At 58.8% G+C, this 12125-nt stretch overlaps 1 protein-coding gene across 1 annotated transcript in view; it reads right to left on the bottom strand.

Annotated features, from left to right (window-relative positions):
* The window catches only part of VSTM2L (V-set and transmembrane domain containing 2 like), a 35744-nt gene extending 23963 nt beyond the window's left edge, over positions 1 to 11781 (bottom strand). The window contains exon 1 of the mRNA XM_046678130.1: positions 11544 to 11781. Coding sequence (XP_046534086.1) covers positions 11544 to 11664 — 121 coding nt within the window. The 5' untranslated portion in view covers positions 11665 to 11781. The remainder of the gene's footprint in view (positions 1 to 11543) is intronic.
* Positions 11782 to 12125: the final 344 nt, after the last annotated feature.

Genomic DNA, 12125 nt, shown 5'->3' with positions numbered 1-12125 from the left:
ATGGAACAATACCATATGTGGTCTTCGGGGACCGGCTTTTTTCACTTAGCATAATGTTTTCGAGGTTCGTCCACACTGTGGCATAGATCAGACTCATTCCTTTTTATAGAGCTGTTCCTTTAACAAAATAAAATATCTCACCAAATACCCAAAACAGCCTGGGAAGTAGCCGCTATCATCTGCCTCTTCTTAAAGGTGAGGAAACTGAGGCACAGAGAGGGTGGGGGCTGGCCCAGATCCCCTGCCAGGCAGCCGGGCAGTGCTGGCGCCCGCGGCTGGGGGCAGGGCGCCTCCCAAGGCCGCTGGCACAGATTGAGGGAGACAGCAGTGGAATTACAAATCCAGGGAGATTTAAGGAGAGGGAAAATATTCTGGCACTTGCAGGATGATGGGAGTTGAGCAGGCTTCCCCAGTGGAATTCCCGCCTCCTCTGCCCACACGTCTGGGCCACAGGGAGTGCAAGGTTTGGGAGGGAGAGAGGCAAGTGTGGGAGCGTGCAGGGAGCCAGGGACAGGGCAGGGCCCGGGGCGGGGAAGCTGAGCTGGGAGAAGGCAAGAGGCATCCTGACGTCTGTACAGATGCCATTTCTCTCCTCCTCACCTGCGCATCCTGCAAAGGCCCTGGGGTGAGCCCACCTCACTGACGGCTGGGAAGGCTCAGAGAGGCTGAGTGGGCCAGGATTCGAACCCAAGCGTCCCTGAGCCCCAAACCCAGGCGTGTACCCCTCCCTGCTGCCTACCAGGGGCAGAGGGGGGATGGAGGGAGCAAAGGCAGGCTGCCTCAGTCACAGGGGTGAGCAGCCACCCAGCTCCCCAGAAAGGAGCCTCCCCGGATCCAGTGAAGAGAGAGAAGAGCCAGAGATATGGGGAGGCACCAAGGTGGAGCCGGGGCGGGCCAGGGCCGCGAAGGAGAGAGCAGAAGAGGGGAGGCAGGGACGAGGGCAACCGGAAGCCAGGTGCAGAGACCCACAGGAGGGGAGAAAGTGAGCAGACCCCAGGGAAGCTCCAGACACAGCTTCTGGGGGTGTCCAGCGGGTGGGGTCAGAGGGCAGAGCGGCCATGCCACCCCTCTCCCCAGGACCCAGCCTGGGTCCCACCAGCCTCCCTTGGGACCTAGTGCCTGCCTGGCCAGCCCTTCCCCCTCCTGCCCAATTGCGTTTGGGAAATCCCAGATTGCAGCAGTAAGTGTGCAGGCTCTGCAGTCAGGCTGACCCGGATTTGAACCCTATCTGCACTTCAAATCTCTGAGCCTCAGTTTCCTGATCTGTAAAATGCACACCATGGGGACTCCGGGGGATCACGGACACCTGTAAATGTCCGGCACATGGTGGGCTCCATGGAGCCCTGTATGACAGAGATGATCAGCTGCTATTTACGCTGCCTCTCACAGGGTGGTCTTACTCCAGCTCCTCCCTCCCCAAGGCTCCCAGCTCCTTTTTCCCCACCTAGAAGTCTAGCCTAGCCTGGCCTTTTCAAACACAGGGACTCTTCTAGAAGCAGAGAATGCCTAGCTGAAGGGATCCTGCCCCACCCCAGGGCCTTTGCACTTACTGTTCCCTTTGCCTGGGAGGGGATTTAACAGAAAGCAGCAGAGCTGGGATGGGGCTCCACGCACCTGGCGCCTGGCTGCAGTTTAAGCACCACTGCGGGGGGGTCTCTGGGGGATGTAAGGAGACTCGCCGGGGAGTCTCAGGCCCTGCCCAGAGCCCCTCTGGTCAGCCGGCAGCCAGCTTGCCCCCCCTCCACCTGCCCGGAGACCATTAGTGCAGCTTTGTTTTGAGCGCTATTTCTACCACCACGCGCTCCGGCCGCCGGGCCTCCATTAGGGACCCTTTCCCGGGCCGATGACAGGCGGCAAACAGCTCCCCGGCGAGCCGGCCGTAATTGCTGCCGCCTCCGAGGCCAGAAATGATTTTTTTAAAACTTCACAAAGCAAAACAGACACCCTGCGTTTGCTCCCGCCTCCCTGCCTCGGCTGGGAGCCAGCCCGAGGTTCCAGGAAGGCGGCTCCAGTCAAGACCCCCAACCCGAGACCCCCGGAGCGTGCCAGGCTGCGCGAAAACCAAGTCTGGGCTCTGTTCCGGGTGGGCCCAGGCCCCTGACCCTCTCCCGGGCTCAGTTTCCTCCCCTGCAGGATGGGCATGTCGATGGGTGCCCAGGGGGCCTGCCTGGAGATGGGGACGAGGTTCCAACAGGAGGAGGTAGAGGAGGCATGAAGGAGAGAGCCGGAGGGCAGGAGAGGCCGGGTGCAGGAATGGCTCGGAAAATGTCCTGAGAGGAAGGAGCTTGGCGTGTTCAAACACTAGAAAGAAAGCCAGTGTGCTTACACACACGCGTGCACACACACGCAGTTCCTGTCTTCTTCCGAGCCCATGTGGCCAGCATCCCTGGACCCTGTGCCCAGCCCCCGCATCCCATGAACCCGCAAAGTCAGCTCCTTCCCCGGGAAGCAGCCCCTCCTCCTCTGTTAGCCCCTCCAGCCTCCAGTCCCTGTTTGAGCCCCGGCTTCAACTCACACAGCCAAATGCCAGCCACACCCTGGACCTGTCCCACTCAGAGACCTTCCAGGGCTGCCCCTGCCCCGCGGATCAAGACCCAGCTCCACAGCCTCTTCTTGGCAGCTCCCACTGCAGCCTGCTCTTCCGGATATGCATGCACGACTCTCCAAATGAAGCCCCTGCCAGAGCCAGGCAGTCGGGCGAGGCTCCATGCTGGCCTCTGACGTCTCCTGGCGGTCCCTGGATGCAGGCCGAGAAGGAGCCCACCTCGCCCAGGAAGTTCTCCCTGACTACACCAGGATACAGCGACCACTCTTGCTGGGAACCTCCAGAGGCCTCCTTCTGAAGGGCTCCCCTGTCTGTGCCTTGTTTCCCGGGATCTCATCTCTGGTTTACTGTCCTCCATTATCTCTCCCCAATGCCCACCTGCTGAAGACACTCACCAGGGACTTGCTGGGTAAGTCACCCAGGTCCCCGGGGTGGGAGGTGTAGGGCAGGACTCGAGGTCCACGCCCGGCTCTGCTGCACGCTCGCCCTGGCCCTGGGCGGCCCTGGCTCCCTCCGGGCCTCCACTTCCTCCCCAGTGAAAGGAAGGCTCTTCCCCTGAGAACCACAGTGGCCTCTGGGCCTCAAGAAACCCTCTGAAACTGGGCAAAACAATGCAGCATTTTTCTGAGGACGTGATCCAGTTTTCATCAGATTCTCAAGAGGATTGTGACCTCCAAAAAAATGAGGAACCACAAGTCTAGGCAAGCTCCAGCGTCCCTTGTGGCGTCACCATTTGGTCATCGCTCATTTATTCACTTCATTCGTTCAGCTGATATTTCTTGAGCACCTGCTCTGTGGGCGTCATTATGATACACAGAATGTGTGTATGTGTGATGCTGAGGTGTCGCCTCTGGAGAGGGGTGTGTGCGCGTGTACAGAGACAGAAAGCGAGGACCGAGGTGGGGGAGAGGAGGAGGGAGATGGATCCAGCAGACAGACAAAGAGACAAAGAAAGGTGGAGAGAGATTGAAAGACAGAGAGAGCGAGCAAAAGAGGGAGAGACAGAGAGAGGGACAAACCCGGGGGAGAAAGATCCAGAGAGGGAGGGGCAGGGAGAGGCTTTGCCACAGATGGGCCCTGCCAGCCCCTAATTGATCGCTCTGGGCAAGGCCCCCTCCCGGCTCCAGCTCTAACCTTCCAGATGTTCCCAGAGCCTCTAGGTCTCATGTCCCTACAGCACCAGCTGGAGGGGGCGGGGAAGGCTGGTGTGGAAGCAAAGGCCACGGGGCTGGGCACCAGCCTGGCCCTCAGGCCAGACGCTCAAGGACCACCCAGGTGCCTTGCCCCCCTGCCACAGTTCCTCAAACCTCAGACACACTCCAGACACATGCTCAGACAAAACACCAGCCCCTCGGAGAACACCCAGGCAGGGACGCCCGGTGTCACACGCGTGCCCCGCGTCCCACCACTCCCCCTGCTCCTGCTGCACTCGGATCCAGAAGCCTAGACTCCCAGCCGGTGCTCCTGCAGCCAGACCCAGGCCTGCTCAGCATTTTGGCATCACGACCCTGAGAGAATGCGATGAAGCCAGGGCACCGCTCTGGAACAAACAGCTGCACACACTCTCACACACTCACTCACACACACTCACACCCGGTCTGGCAGCCAGGAGCAGGACAGAGGAGCAGGTGAAGAACTCCAGCTCTGCACTCCGACAAGCTGGGCACCAGCCTGCCTCTGCCATTCGGCATCTGCGTGTCCTCAGGCAACTCAAGCGCCTCCTGAGCCTCAGTGTCCTTGTCTGTACGATGGGCGCATCCTCCTCATGGGCAGGTGAGGATGAAGCGAGAGGCACAGAGGACATGTGGATGAGCGCCGGCTGGAGTCTGGTTCACAGGCCCCTGAAGGCCCCGAGGCCAAGCATCACGAGCTGGATGGACTCCATGCCACCATCGGCTGCAGCCTCACCTGCTGGTCGCAGGACAAAGCATAGGGTCTGGGAGGATAGAGATGGAAGAATTCTAGAGGCTAAGAGCTTAGGCAAACTCAGCATTGTTCCAGGGGGAAAACAGGCCCAGAGAGGGGCAGGGAACTGCTGAGCCACCCAGCAAGGCAAAGGCAGGGTGAAGGTGGAAAAAAACCACGGTCCCCTTCCTCTGCCCCAACACTGGCACTTTAACTCGGAGCTGCAGCGAAGTCACCACGGGCCACTGGTTCCACCCCTCAACACAGAAGACAACGAAGGCCCCCGCCCCTGCCACGTCCCCATGTGGGCCAGGCATCCTCTGAGTCAGGAGCTCCACCAGCCTGGGCCCTTGTCACCGCACCATCACTAACTTGCTGTGTACAGATCTTTATCAACCCCCCTCTGTGTTCTGGCCTCTCTGCCCACTTCACCAGTCTTTGCTCCTTTGGGAAATGAGGCAGGAATCCCCTTGATAACACCCCCAGCTAATAACTGGGCGAGTACAGCTTGCATACCTTCTGTGGCAGGGAGCTCACTACTGGGTACCCTCACTGCCCCAGAGATAAGTGCCCTCCTCTGGGCTGAAAGTCATCCCTGCCTCTTAACTCTTATCACAATTTATACATATACATACGTATATACATATTAAATAGGTTTACTCATCTGAGCAAGAACCGTATCTGTCATGTTCACCGATAGAAGAAGTGGCTAAATGAGAGCCCGGTGCATGGCAGGTGCTCTATCGATATTTGTTGAATGAAGGAAGGAATGAATGAATGATCAAGCTTCCAGCACGTGCCAGCAGCTCCTGTGAGGCCAGCAGTTCCCAGTATGAGAAGTACGGGGTCTGAGGTGGAGGGGCGGCCTGTGGCCAGCACACCCTGAGGACAGTCATTCTCATACACAGACGTGCCTGGGCACCACCCAGACGATTATGTCCCTAATGTTTTCTATAAACTAACCCACTATTTTTTAATACCCCCGCTAGTTTCATCCTAAGCAATAATATCTGTGAAATCCCAGTTTTGATGTGCTGGTTGTATTTTTCTAATCGGCATTAAAATAAATGCATAACTATTAAAATGTAAGAGGTTTGTCCGGGTTCTGCCTATGATCATCTCTCAGGTAGGACCCGGTCGCACTGAGGGCCCTGGGCGTCTTGAAGAAAGGTTTCCCCCGGGGGATGGTGGAGTGGAGTCCTAGGGACTCCTCTGCTGGCTTCGGGAAAGGGGAGGGGGCATAGCGTGGGCAGGGGCTGGAGGAGCAGCAGCCCTTCTGCCTCCCCCTCCCCCCCTCCCTTCTCCACAGGAGCGGGGACCAGGGGCTCCCAGGCTCCCCAGCTGGCAGACAGGTGGATTTCTCCCCCAGTGAGACCACCGCCCCATTTTCTAATGGAAGAGTCTCAGGGGGGCTGGGAGAGGGGGTCACACCCTGGAACCCCATCACCGTCAGGGCTGCAGCATCTCACACACACCCAAGGGGCCGGGCCTTAGCCACCCCAGGACATCCTTGCTGTGGTCTGTAGGGATGGGAAGGGGTTTCAATTTTGTGATTTTTCTACTGAAAACATGGATTCCTTATGAAATTAAAATTATATGAACGTTTAAAACTACAGTACCTTGGAATGAGCAAAAGCTTAAGAATGCGGACCTCAGCCCTCTGCCTTGTCCTCCTCCCCGGCCATTCCTTCCTTCCCTGCCACCCCCTTGGACTGGGCATTGTGGTGGGGCCAGGACACAGGGAATCTGACCTGTCCCTGCCCTGGAGCCCCCGTCATTACAACAGGGGTGGTGAGAGTGCCCAGAGGGTGCCCGGCTGGCCCCAAACTCCCTTTGGGGCTGAGAGACTCTTCCCACAGCCCCAGCAACAGCTGGTTCCATCCCAAAGGCCCAAGGTCATGGCCGACCACCAGGAGGTGGGCTTGCCTCATGCCACCTTCCCTTCTTCCGAGACCTACCCCTCATGTGGGCGCCTATGTCACTGTTCACACCACAACCCCTCTCCCTACCCCTTTGATCTTCTCACGCTCAGAGGGAAGTTGGAAGGGCACTGAGGCAGAGTTCTGTTCTGGGGGCCGTCACTTCGCTGCTGCACACCCCGGGCCTGGAATGTGGAGGTCACCTCGCTCCTTCCACCACACCTCAGGCCTCTCCCTCCTCCTCTGTGGGCCTCAACAGCATTGAGAGCACGGGGCCTGCAGCCACATTCCTGAGTTCAAATTCGGGCTCTGACACTTGTCGGGTGTATGACCTGGGCCAGCCTTTTAACCTCCCGGAGTCTTGGTTCCTCATAAATGCAGGGGGCCAGGGAGAGTCCCCTCCTCTGAGGGTTCTTGTGGGGATAAATGAGATGATGCCACTTAAGGCCCTGGTGTGACACTCAGTACACATTTGCCTCCATGTATTTTTCTATTTGTACAGATGGGTAAGGTCACCCCACAAGCCAAGTGCTAACCTCCCAGCCAATTTGGGGCAAATGTTCCCTTGCCTGTGGCCTCAGCCTTCCCCTCTGTGAAAGAGGTCAAGGAGGAGGGTCCAAGGGGCCCCGCCAGCTCCACCTGAGCTTCGGTGACTCATGCCAGCTGCTCCATGGCCCACCCTGGCGGCCTGTGGGTCGGAAGGGACCACTCTCCCTGGACCCCTGACCCTGCCGGCTTGCTTGCCAAGGACTTCCCCCAACACCCCTGCTGTCACCATGGCGAGGAGTCCCTGTCCTACAAGCAGCCCTCAGCTCGCCTTGCCTGGAGAAAAGGCTGCAGGAACCGCTGATAGGCAAGGTGTCAAAACCAATTGGTGTGAAGGACTTGGGGAAAACCGCTTGTGAGGGCCAATTCCCCACAGGAGGCCGGGAAACCCTCAGCCCAAGGCAGAGTGTTTACGGGCGTAATTGATAGAATAATCACCAACGCCCGAGACAACGGCGAACACATTTTTAACATCATAACCTTCGGAAGACAGTACTCAATTTTCTCCATCTCCCAGCCACCAAACTCGCCAGCTTATGGATGGTGCAATACCAGTGGTCCGGTAAGGAAAGGAAGAAAGCCAGAGTCATTCTCAGTGCACAGGCTGTTTGCCAAATGGCCCCCACCCCCTCCCCCAGCACCCCGCTGCTCCCTCCTGGCAACAGAGAGAACCTCAGGATGGTGAATCACTCAAAGGACAAAGCACCGGGCCAACTCAGGATCTTTGTCTGCACTGGGTGTATTAATAATTGAAGGTGCTGGCCTTGGTGCGTGTACGTGTGTGTGTGTGTGTGAGAGTGTGTGTGTAGCAGGGTGGGGGTGGGAGGATGGATGCCTGCTGCAGTGTAAGGCTTCCTGGGGCTCCTCTGGGGTCTACTTACCTGCTCCAGCCTGGACCTCTCCCTCCCTTGCAAAACCAAATGAATCCAGCAGCCCCTGGCACCAGACATTTCCCATCCCTACTTATCTCATCAGAGATGGGCAAACACTTCAGGCAGCGGCTCCCAAACTCCAGGCTGCACGGGAATCTTCCAGGGAGCTTATGAAAATGCAGATCCCAGGGTCCCAGCAACAATCATTTTGGCCAATGGGTCTGGGGGGATCCATTTTAATAAACTCCCTGGCGGATTCCAAGGCAGGGGGTCTGCAAAGATGCTCACAAAGATCCTGCCTTCTGGATCCCCGCCCTGGACAAGATCTGGAAAGAGTACTGGAGAAGGAGTCCAGCCCCACTGCCTTTTTCTAACTTGTATGTGGCCTCAGCAAGATTCTCTCACCTTTCTGAACAGCTGGTTCCTCTTGGTGGAACCCGCTACTTTACCAGTTCTCTGGGGAGCTGGAAGACAGCATGCTTGGAGGGGGCTGTGCAGAGGAAGAAGTCCCATCACGTGACCAAGTCTGCCTCCAGGCTGTCCTGGAGGAGGCAGGCCCAGAACTGCCAAACACATCTTCATTCCAGGCACAGCTCTCCAGCTCTCTGTACAGACTCAGTGACCTTGGCCAAGTCACTGGCCCTCTCTGAACCTTGGTTTCCTCTTATGTACAACATCAGCCTTGCAGGAATAACGTTACCCTTAGCGAGTTAACAATGGTAAGGGGTTTGCAGCCCCGAGCACACAGTAGGCATTTCATAAATGTCAGTTCCCCTTCTTCCCACCCCTGATGTGCTCAGGGCAATGAACTAAGCCTTTCTGATAAGGAAAAATCAAAAGAGTTGCCATTTATTGAGTACCTACTAGGTGCAGACACTGACCATCCCCACCCAGCCTCCCAATTCCTGGTGCCATGAACGCCTCACTCCCCGTTCAGTCCTCAGGCCTTTAAGAAGACCTCTTTGACGTGGGCTGAGTGAGGTAGCGGGGGATGGAAAGTGAGACAGATGTCCTTGCGGACCCATCTGACCGCAGGCTCTCCCCGTGACAAGCCCTGGGGCGGGCAGGCAGAAGGCGTTCGCCTGGCGGCTAGGCTGATCTCAGATCGAACTGGAGAGGTGAGCAGCCAGCAAGCAGTTGGGGTCAGTGAGCCCCTCCCCAGCCCCCACCTGCAGACACAGAGGCACCTTCCTAACCCAGCCACATTCCCCGAATCAGCTGAGGACACGAGGAGCCCAGGAATAACGAACAACGATCGGCCTCCAATCTGCTAAACAGCAATTTCTGGGCTTTTTCAGCACACACAGCTTTTATCAAATTGGTATTCTCCTCCTGAACACAAACGGCTTATTAGACATGACCCACTTCTTCGCCGCGTCTCACTATCATTAATAACAGTTTCTTTTTGTGATTAAGTGAGTGGCTCCAAACCCTTCCTGTGGTGGCGGGCGCTGGGCCCAGCAGAGGGGCAGCCATGGGGCCGCCTCGCCGTCCACTGCTGGGTGACTCTGAACCTGGCAATGCTGAGGGAAGGCAGTCTGGCCCCTGCAGAGCAGCCCGGCCTCCTCATTTCTTGAGGGACAGAAGGAGCCCCAGAGGGGTGACTCACTTGCCCAGAGCCACACAGGGGGTCTGTGAGAGAAGCCAGGCTCCCCAGCAGCCAGTGCTGTGTCCTTTTCATCTAGCCCCGGCCCCGGGCCTCAGCTGGACCCCTCCCGGGTTCAGAGGGAACATCACAGCTGGCCGGCAGAGCTGTGCCCCTAAGCACTCCTGGCACCAGGGGGCAGGAGGAGCCTGCCACACAAAAAGCAGACCCTGCTTCCCTCTGGGGGCCCTCCTCGGGGGAGCATCAGGAATGACAGAGTAGCACCCATATCCTTGCGGTCTGGTGCTCCAGGGACGGGGCGACCACAGACCTCAGAGCCCCAGTCCTCCTATCTCTCGGGACCACAAACTCAGGAAAGCCCTTCTTGGAAGAGCCTCCAGTGTAAGTTCCAGCCGTGCCAGGGAACTGAGCGGAGCAAGGAGGGGAGCGGAAGGAGGAATTCCCAGTTTCCCTTGAATGGGAGGGAATCTGACAGGGAGATGAATGTCCTGGAAAAAGCGCTGTCTTTGCCCGACAGACCCTGGGGGTAGTCTCAGCTCAGTCACTCTCTCACTGCGTGACCTTGGGCAAGTCCCTTCACCTCTCTGAGCCTTGGTTTCTCCACCTGTAAACTGAGGATCAAAATAACCCTTCGCCTATTTACCACCAATCCAGCCAGGTTGGCCGAAATTAGATGAGGGATATGAAGGGTGCATAAATGACACACACAGCGGTTACTATCAAACATGGGAAGGCAGAAGGATCCAGCGAGTTGTGGTTCCCAAAAAGCAGAGCCCCTGAGAAGGGCTTTGGAAGCCCCCCTACCCCCTGGAGCAATCCCAGCGATGAATGACACCCCAGCAAAGCCTTCTTTGATTATCGACCCCCGCCCCCAAACACACACAGCCTTCACTCTTTCCTTTCAGAATAAATCACCTAGCTCTCTGCCCTTTGTGCGAACCTCCCCCAGCCCTGGGCATACAGTGCCCAGCATCGGTGCTGCAGCCTGCCCGGCCAGGTTTGGAGCCCCTGCAAGGAAGGGATGGGTGGGGAAGGGTCTCCATTTTCATCTATGCCCTGGCCTCCATACTGGAGCCTGGCTCACAGGGGGCAGGGGGAGCCCCCACAGCTGCCAGCCTCAGATGATCCAACTCTGCTGCCAACTTGGGCTCCTCTGGGGCTAGAAGGAGCTTCTGACACTCAGGCAATCAACGCTGGGAATGCTTGCTTGCTCCCGGGCTCCCACCGCGGCTGAGTTGAGATTTCCCACCTTTCAGTCTTGGCTGAGGATGAGGGTGAGTGGGTACCCTATAGAAGGATGGCAGGGGCTTCCTGCCTGCCCCAGAGGCAGACAAAAGCCCCTGGCATCCCTCTTCCCCTTCCTCGACTCTGGCTGGACGCATCAATCCCAACTATTCCAGGGTCTTCGAGGGGCTCTCACCAAGCCTTCATCCCTGAGATGCCACCCACAGGGGCGGCTGCAGCCCTAGGCTACCAGTTCTCAAGAGGAGGGGTTTTCTGTCCCCCAGGACCTTTCCCAGTGGTATAAGGGACAGGTGGGGAGACAGAGGGGACAAGGGCGTCTGTAGGGATAAACCCACAAAGGGGAAAACCAGATGGGCAGAGAAGGGTGGGCGAGCAAAGTGTGTTCACAAGTCTGTGTATATTTGCCAGTGTGTCTGCAGGCAGGCGGGCAGGCAAGAGTTGTGCAGAGTGTGTGAGCCTGGATGCCAGCTGGCAGGGTGTGAGCCCACCAGCCGTGGCGCCTGATGTGTATGTGTATGGGCATAAGTGTGAGTGCTTATGAGTGAAGAGGGGAATCTGAGAAGGTGGCAGGAGATGTGTGACAGTAGGAGTTGTATGTGAGAAAGCAGTGAGTGTGGCTCTGAGTGTGCCCGTGGCTAATATTTCTGTGGTCGTGGAGGTGTGTGTATCGGTGCGAGTGCGTGTGGGGAGGAGGGGGCTCCCTGCGAGAGCCGGATGGGGGATGCGCACGGGGTGCCCCCTCCTCCGCAGGGGTGGTCAGGGTGGATCCATGGCCCCGGCAGGGGGCGCCACAGCATTCCCGCCACGGCCAGGGCGGGTTCGAGCCCGAGGAAGACCAAGTTGGAGCGGCGCAGCCCGGGGTGGGGTTTGGTGGGGAAGTCTGCGGGGGCGGCGACCCGACTCACCGTGGCCGGAGACGTGGTTGTCCCAGGGCGCGTGGCCGGCGGGCCGCGTGGCGCCGCCGAGTTGCAGGAAAAGTGCCAGGTAGTGGAGGGCGCCCAGCGCCACGGCGAGCGGGGCCCCCATGGTGCGCGCTCGGGCCGGGGGCGCCGCCGCCTCACATCGGGGCTCAGGAGACCGCAGACCCCGCGCCCGCCGTCCCCTGCCTGGTGCGGCCTGGCTGCCCGGCTCGGGCCGCTGCCCCTTGTCGGCTGAACCCGGCCCGGCTCCGGCCCCAGCCCTCGCCCGCCTCCGGCCCAGCCCCGGCTGCGGGTAGCGAGCGCACGCCCAGCCGGCCGCCTCCGACTGCGGGACTCTTCCCTTCCGCGGAAGGCCACTCCGCTCGGCGCTGCCGCCGCACCCCCTCCCTCCCGCTCCCTCCCGCCCGCCCAGAGGAGGTGGCGGCGGAGGGATCTGCCGCTTGATTTATCATCAAAGTTTTGCCCAGGCTGGGATTTTTAAAGCGGTACCCGCAACTTCCCCTGCCCTAGAGCGCAGGTGGGGGGCGGGATGGGGTGGAGGAAGCCACCCCAGAGACCCGGTTCCGG

The sequence above is a fragment of the Equus quagga genome, chromosome 12, assembly GCF_021613505.1.
Source record: "Equus quagga isolate Etosha38 chromosome 12, UCLA_HA_Equagga_1.0, whole genome shotgun sequence".
Taxonomy (NCBI): Eukaryota; Metazoa; Chordata; class Mammalia; order Perissodactyla; family Equidae; genus Equus; species Equus quagga.
This window is presented reverse-complemented; position numbering and strand designations above follow the sequence as displayed.